The sequence below is a fragment of the Lycium ferocissimum genome, chromosome 8 (assembly GCF_029784015.1).
Source record: "Lycium ferocissimum isolate CSIRO_LF1 chromosome 8, AGI_CSIRO_Lferr_CH_V1, whole genome shotgun sequence".
Classification (NCBI taxonomy): Eukaryota; Viridiplantae; Streptophyta; class Magnoliopsida; order Solanales; family Solanaceae; genus Lycium; species Lycium ferocissimum.
This window is the reverse complement of record NC_081349.1, coordinates 31,519,299-31,527,147: the sequence shown is the minus strand read 5'-3', so window position 1 is coordinate 31,527,147 and position 7,849 is coordinate 31,519,299. Positions and strand designations below refer to the sequence as shown.

The 7,849-nt window shown below is 37.4% G+C and overlaps 1 protein-coding gene across 1 annotated transcript; it reads left to right on the top strand.

The window, feature by feature from the left end:
* Positions 1-516: 516 nt before the first annotated feature.
* On the top strand, positions 517-5,539 carry LOC132068024 (auxin response factor 1-like). Its single transcript, XM_059461482.1, has 11 exons — positions 517-698; positions 1,035-1,144; positions 1,394-1,489; positions 2,671-2,727; positions 2,808-2,960; positions 3,062-3,146; positions 3,493-3,583; positions 3,708-3,878; positions 3,965-4,078; positions 4,162-4,508; positions 4,736-5,539. The coding sequence occupies exons 1-11, from the start codon at positions 638-640 to the stop codon at positions 5,431-5,433; spliced, it is 1,983 nt and encodes a 660-aa protein (XP_059317465.1). The 5' UTR covers positions 517-637; the 3' UTR covers positions 5,434-5,539.
* The last annotated feature ends 2,310 nt before the right edge of the window (positions 5,540-7,849 follow it).

Here is a 7,849-nt window from a genome sequence, read left to right as displayed (position 1 = left end):
GCCCTTTATAAGATATTCTCTTCATCCCAATTTATATGATATAATTTGACTAGATATGGAGTTTAAGAAAAAAAGGATTTTTTTGAAAACTTGTAGTCTAAAATAAGTGAAAGTTTTATGTTAAATTATTTCTAAATATAGAAATGTATCGTTCATTTTGAAACAGAATGAAAAAGAAAGTATATGAAAAAATTTGGAACAGAGGGAGTAGTTGAAAGTAGAAGAAAATACACATTTGCCATCCCACGTTGCTAGGCAATTATCCAATACGGACCTTCTTTGCATGTGTTGTGTGCCCACGTTACTCATTTTTCCACACGGCCATATACACAAAGTAAAGCTTAAGGAAAGCCGCATTAATGGAAAAAAATGGACATAGCTGAAAGCGATAGCTATTTATATTTATATATAGAAAAGAGAATGACGAAGAAGATACTAAGAAGCATCCTGGTCGAACTATAAATATACTTATAATTTTAACCGTTAACTACCAAAAAGTGACTCTGACTGTTATTTGTGATAGATATTATTAGCCAAAAGAAGATTGTCTTTTTTGTTCCCTTTGTGTTTTTTTTTTTTTTTTTGATATTGATAACATTGAGAATAGCAAGTTGTTTAGTTTTTTGTTCCATTTATTATGGTTGATCAACTGTCGTTTCCACAACAGAAACACCTAAATCATCATTTGTCATTCGAAGGTTAAGATTCTAAGCTAGCGTTTCGCCATAGATTTTGTGAAACTTGAAGAAAGAAGTTTTTGGAACATAAAAGTTGTGTTTGGACAGGATTTTACTAGGAAATTTTTTGAAGTTACCAGTTTTTGGAACTTGAAAATTTATCTTGAATTTTTTTTCACAAAAACTGATCAAATTCCATGGACAAACAATGTTTTCAATTTTTATTTATTTTTTTTTTGAAAAAAAGCTTCTAAAATCTATGGCCAAACGGGAGCGGACTTTTAGCTTTTATACAAAAAGGGCATTTTCACTCTTGATTTATAGATTGTTTTCTTTTGTGTGTGGTTAATTTTTCAGGTGATGATGCTATATGCAAGGAAATGTGGAAGGCCTGTTCTGGTTCAATATTGGATGTTTCAAAGGCTGGGGAGAGAGTGTACTACTTTCCAAGACTTCATATGGAGCAGGTTATCACTACTTTCTGGATATATTTTGTTTGCTATAGCGAAATGCTGTTATGGAGAACATATAACATAACTTAACATGAAAGATTGTTCTATATAGAATATGGTTGTCATAGTGGATGGTTGTTATAGAGAGGTCTGACAGAATATGTTTATGCTCCGGGTTAAAAATTACTGGTTCAGTTGAATTCGGTAAACTAGGCTACCTAAGCCTGTGTTTTTTCTTCCTAATGAATTTTTGGTTTTGGCCAGCTGGAGCAATCAACCAATCAGGAATTGATTGAAAGAATACAATTGTCCAACTTGCCCCCAAAGATCCTTTGCCGTGTTCTTCACATTCGCTTTCTGGTATGCTTGATAATACCATATCGATATAGTATATTCTCTACCATTTCAAATGTTATAGAGATACTAGTTTTTATCTTTTTGGGAGTTGGTGTAGTAGGGTTGATGGATCATCTTAAGGACTTTTGCTTATTACTTTCAGGAACTGATTAGGATAAACAATCTCCTCTATATTTATCGAAAACAGCCTCTCTACCTTTACAAGGTAGGGGTAAGGTCTGCGCACACTCTACCCTCCCCTGACCCCACCTGGTGGGATTATGCTGGATTTGTTGTTGTTGTAATCTCCTCTATATTAGTATCATTTAATTTTTACATAAAGTTGGTCCTGTATATTCACAACCCAGAAGGTCCAGTGGGAAGAAATGATCATACCCAGGAAAAGATCTTGAGGTGCAAATCATTCTATGCCAGACAATTAGAGCTTATATGAAGCGATATGGTTTGTGAGGATTCATGTAACCCCAACTTGCTTGGCGATGAGGCATAGTAGTAGTAGTATTAGTTGTTGTTTTAGTAGTAGCCGTTTGTCGTTGTTGTCTATTATTAGACAGTTAGATCCCTTGTTTTACTACTCACAATGTTTGCGAGCTTGTTATTATTGTTGTTGACTAAACTAGACAATTAGATCTCATGGTTAATGCTAATCACAATGTGCACGAGCTAGCCTCATGGACTAGCTATGTTGTTCGTTTTTGTATTCATACACCATGTGATTTGACTACCCATAGGTAGTCTTGCATAAGAAATTCATATTTTAGGTATAGGTTCACTATAATATAAGATTCACAATGAGGCAAGTGACCCATATTAGCCTGTTCTTTAAGTTGATGAAGAAGTATGATTAGAGCAATGAGCCACAATTGTTGGAATCAACTTTAGTACTCCGTATTTTGATTTTGGGTTTATGCAAATCTCGTAGACTCAAGCAAAACCTCTACCTCCCAAGGTAGGTAAGGTCTGCGTACACTCTATCCTCTCCAGACCCTACTTCTGGGATTATACTAGGTATGTTGTTGTTGTCATGGACTCAAGCAAAACTGAGGCACTCATATTATCTGAGGTTAATGATCCCTAATTACTACTTATCGTCCATTTTCAACGTACTAGTCTTATTATGAAGCAGTCTATGTTTAAAGCAAGATTCGCGGAGCCATATGTCTGCAATAGTTGTTTTTTGGTAGGTTGAACACGAGACAGAAGAGGTTTATGCTGAGACCATATTATTGCCAAATCAAGATGTAAGAACTCAATTTACTTGCTCTTTGAAAATTTTCTGGATTAACACTCTTACTTACAACAAGAATACAATTCCTTGCAGCAAAATGAGCCAACAGCTCCGGAATTTAGTGCTCTTGACACTCCAAGGCCCGAGTTTCAATCGTTTTGCAAGGTCTTAACTCAATCTGATATAAAATGCAATTGGGGACTGTCCGTGCCCCTCAAAGATGCTGTCAAATGCTTTCCTCCCTTGGTAATGCGCTAATTTATTGTATCTGTTTCTCTAATTTTTCCCTTTTAAGTTATCTGGTTGACTGGAGTTTGATTTTTGGGACTGGTTTCTTCAATGATCAGGACATGGCACGAGAAAAACCATGCCAAGAACTGATAGTTAAGGATCTTCAAGGCTATGAATGGCGCTTTAAACATTCATACCAAGGCAATTCCTCCTCTCCTATGTTTAGATTGACTATTAACAAACTGAATTATTGTTGTGTTATCCAACTAGACAAATGACAAAGAATGAGACCTAAAATTTACCTGCTATGGTAGGATTTTGAGTTTATTGCTCATCATTGAAAATGTTAACGAAACCATTGTTGTACTTTTCTTTCACCGAATCTGGTATGCACCTTTACTTAGACTAATTCTTTAAGATGTTTCTATTCATTGTTTTAGTTTTATACCCAAAAAAAAACACCGAAATTAAGTGAATTAAAAGCTATATCTTGATGTTCTATGCTTTTACTGTCCAAATTATTTTATCCATTAACTACACTGAGTAGGCAAACCAAGGAGGCATTCGCTCACAAGTGGCTGGAGTACATTCGTTACTAGAAAGAAATTGCTTGCCGGGGATTTAGTTGTCTTCTTAAGGTACTTTTCCGATGGCATGCTTTTGGCCTTTCTGTTGAGCTACATGTCCTGCAATTGTGTATCTTGTAGAATCTTTATCTTTGCCTACCGCATTTGATTTATTTCCCTTTGATTCTGCTTCAAGGGATGAAACTGGCAAACTACATGCTGGGATTAGACGTTTATCTTATCAACGCTGTTCTGTTGGAGCATCAACATTTTCAAGACAAAGCATGGAAGGGGTTCTTGCAGTTGCTTCTCATGCCTTTGCAACCCGAAGTCTCTTTTTCGTCTACCACAAGCCATGCTACAATAAGTAATAACTTTTGAACTAAAATGAAGTCTGCAATGAGAACTTCACTATCATTTTTACGCATATATATATTTGGTCGAACGTTACAGATCAAGTCAATTTATTATGAGCATGAGCAAATATTTTGAAGGTGGAAACCACGGGCGTGGAGTTGGCATGATATCTAGAATGCAACACGGAGGGGAGGACTCTCATGCGAGAAGGTAATGGAACATTGAGTTCCTAACTCTATACAAGTCTTTTGCAGAAGGAATTGATATACATTTATTGCTATTTTGATATGCAGAACAAATGATTTGGATCTTATGCTTGAGGAGGATCAATACATGCAAGACGCGCCCAACTCTGCTCAACCTACTATGATGGCGCTGGAGATCAGGCAACAGCCAGTTCAATGGCTTAACAATATCCATCGGTTTGCCCCTGTAGAGGACAATGTACTGCAATTGCAAACAGCAGTTGTAAGGGTAAATAATGAGGGATCTTTTCCAAGTGGAACTGTAGCCATCCAACCTCAAGATCAGGACTTTTATGAGCTATTCAAGGAAATTGACTTTGCAGACTCTACAAACACTAGTCTTGATATTGTACCTTTGGATTGGAATAGTGATTGGTTCAGACCAACCATACAAGGTACTAATAGTTATATCATAAAAGTGACTATACCACAATAAACGTTTAGTTGAAAATGGAATTGCAAACTTTTGATCCCTCCATATTCATGAAACATGACTTCCACAGTTTGGATAGTTTCACTAGGTTGCTGTTCCATCATTGAATAAAAAAGCCTGGCTGTAACCAGTTTATTTATGTTCCTCTATCTGGATTTTTCATTTTAAGATGTTAGCTTGTCCTTGTAGATTTCGATGAATGGCTTGAAGAGCAGGAAGAGACTATTCCTCCCGGTCAGCAGACTTCTTCCATATCGGAGCATCCAACTTCCTTCCAAGAGATGTCTATCTCTTCTACCCCAAGTCAAATTCCCTACGAAGGACCTGGTCGCGGGGACGAGCAAGTTCCTTGGGGAGGCTATCAAGTAGCACGGCGATGTTTACCAATACTCAGTAGGGTTGTCTCGCGGTACCCTGATTCGCTGGTGAACTTCAGGGTCGCAAATAGCATACTTCAGTCAGCATATTTGGAAATTTGGGCAGAGTTAGTCTACTTTCTTGATAATCTTAAAATAGTGAACTTGTCCAAGGATCAGTTCAATGTTGCTAGGCAACATATGTGGGACTTAAAGTTAAGTGGCATTGAAATTGGCTGGCTTGAAAAGCGTTTACTGCGTATCGATGATGTATTTATCATGGAAAGTTTACTGCAACGGCGACAAGCACTCACACGTACAATGGAGGACACGGTAGGACAAGCACTCACATGTCCAATGGGGGAGATGTTAGGACAAGCACTCACACGTACAATGGAGGAGGCGTTAGCTACATTTAGACAGCTGGATGAGGAGCTTGGATGTATAAACAAGGAGCTTCATAAATTATCTCTGAAGGTTGGCCCAAATCCGCCTATGAGATACCAACCTGTCTTGGAGGGTCTGTTGTAGATTTATGTTAGTAACTTTATCCTTTCTATTTGACTGCATGACAAGGAGAAAAGGCCAAACATAGTCCACTATATCTTTGGACGTAGGCTCAAAATGATCGTATTTCTTTCACCAAGTTTAGAAATTGGTGAGACATATTAGTGCGCGTGAGAATTTATCTGTTAAAATTCTCACGGACATTTGATTTAGAACTGTAAGTGCGCCACTTTGTTAAAGAATATCGCGAATTGCCCTTCTTTTGGGGTGGTCTTTAAATTTTGTCCCTCATTTTTGAAATATTTAAATTTTACCCTTCGGCTAAAATCCATAGGTTCCAGGTTCGAACCCCCACTCAATCAAAAATTTTAAAAAAATTATCAAGGCAGAGTTTAAATTTCGCTATGCCCCCACCCAAGATACACTCGTTAAGGATTTGCCAAAGTTATGCCTGACCCAAAGATAATTTTCCTCCCTGGGCAGACTTGACATAAGTATGCCGGGTCCGGCATAACTTTGGTAATTCCTTCACAAGTTTATCTTGATCCATACTTATGTAAATGAACTTTTAGTTAAGCCTTAACTAAATGTCTTTTCCTAGTTATACCTTATGGGGCAGACTTTTAGTTAAGGCATAATTAAAGGGGCAATTCGCAGAATTGCCCTTCTTTTGGGGTGGTCTTTAAATTTTGCCCCTCATATTTAAAATTTTTAAAATTTGCCCTTCGGCTAACACCCATAGGTCTAGGTTCGAACCCACGATCAAAATTTTAAAAAAAATTCGCAAGGCAAGTTTAAATTTCGCTATGGACACGGCATACTTTTATTAAGGAATTACCAAAGTTATACCTAATTCTAAGATACTTATGCTCAGGTAGCATTTAAGAGCAGAGGAGCGTATCCGTATAACTTGATAATTCCTTCACAGTTACGCGGCCCAAAGATAAAAAGTCATTTATTACTGGTGATGCGTTCCCCACCGCATAACTTCAGGAAGGAATTATCAAAGTTATGCCGACCAAGATACTTATGCCTTATGGCGTACTCTGGTATATATAGTCGGGTCCAGATAACTTTGATAATTTCGACAGTTATGCCAACCGTATAAAAGTTTGCCCATTAAAAGTATGCCCCCACCGCATAACTTTGTGAAGGAATTATCAAAGTTATACGGACCCGGGATACTTACGCCAAGTCCGCCTATACAGACGTAGTGATGCCGGTCCGGCAGATAAAATTTGTAATTCCTTAACAAAAGTATGCCGGTCCGGTGATACACGCGACTCAAACCTCGTCTTGCGATTTTTTTTTTTAATTTTTGCTTGAGCGGGGTTCGAACTCGAACCTGGCGCGAAAGCTCAAAGTTGCAACGCGAAGGGCAAAAAATTAAAGATCAAGCAATACGAGGGGCATAATTTAAAGACCACAAATATGAGGGGCAAAATTTAAAGACCACCCCAAAAGAAGGGCACTCCGCGCAAAAAAATGGTTCTAATGGTTCAATCTAAGGTTTACAGTTTTATAGACATTATTGATTTTGTTTTTTGCGCGGATTTCCCTTCATTTGGGGTGGTCTTTAATTTTTGACCTTCAAATTGGTGGTCTTTAAGTTTTGCCCTTCGTTTAATACCCCGAGATTGTGGGTTCAAAACCCAGCTCAGTATAAAAAAATAAAAAAAATAAAAAAATAAAAAAATAATTGCAAAGCAGAATTTGTGAGGCAGAATTTTGCAAATCTGACCATACAAATTCTTGCAGAATTTGGGCATTAAGAGAGAAATTTGCAAATTCTATCCATGTGCAAATTCTGACTTTAAGGCCCAAATTCTGCCTGCCTGAAGGATAAAAGTTAAAAGACATTTCAGCTTGAAGGATAAAAGTTAAAGACCACCTCTAAGGCCCACATTTCAACCTGAAGGATAAAAGTTAAAGACCACCATTTTGAGGGACAAATCCTGCAAATTGCCCTTATTGATTTATTATAGTTCTAATTCGGCCGGACCTATGTGCTCATTGGGCTGAATTCGACCATACGGACCAGAAAGGGCTCATTTGCACTTTTGTCCTTATTCTGTGCTGGTCTTTAAATTTTAATCCTTCAAATATCTGGTCTTTAATGTTTTCCATTCAAAATCAAACTTTTGCCTATAGGGACATGAGGTACGCATCATAATTTCAAAAGGTTATGTCAGCGCCCTTAACGAACTCATGCCTATAAAGGCATAAGTTCGATTTTGAAGGGAAAAAATTAAAGACCAGACCATTTGAAGGGAAACCGTGCAATTACTTCACCAGAAAACTGTCTAATTTGTTCTGGCATTCTTTCGGGTTCTTGTTGATCTGATCTAAGCTGAAAATGTTTCGACCACAGGCTTCTCTAACCCTCATATATTTGTCATGAAATGGTGGAAAAGAATCATAAATTATAAACTATAGTTCA

Coding starts and splice junctions, on each gene's coding strand:
- LOC132068024 (XM_059461482.1), top strand. CDS start 638: ATGGTTGATCAACTGTCGTTTCCACAACAGAAACACCTAAATCATCAT. Junction 699..1,034: donor TCATCATTTGTCATTCGAAG/GTTAAGATTCTA, acceptor TTAATTTTTCAG/GTGATGATGCTATATGCAAG. Junction 4,079..4,161: donor GAGGACTCTCATGCGAGAAG/GTAATGGAACAT, acceptor TTTGATATGCAG/AACAAATGATTTGGATCTTA.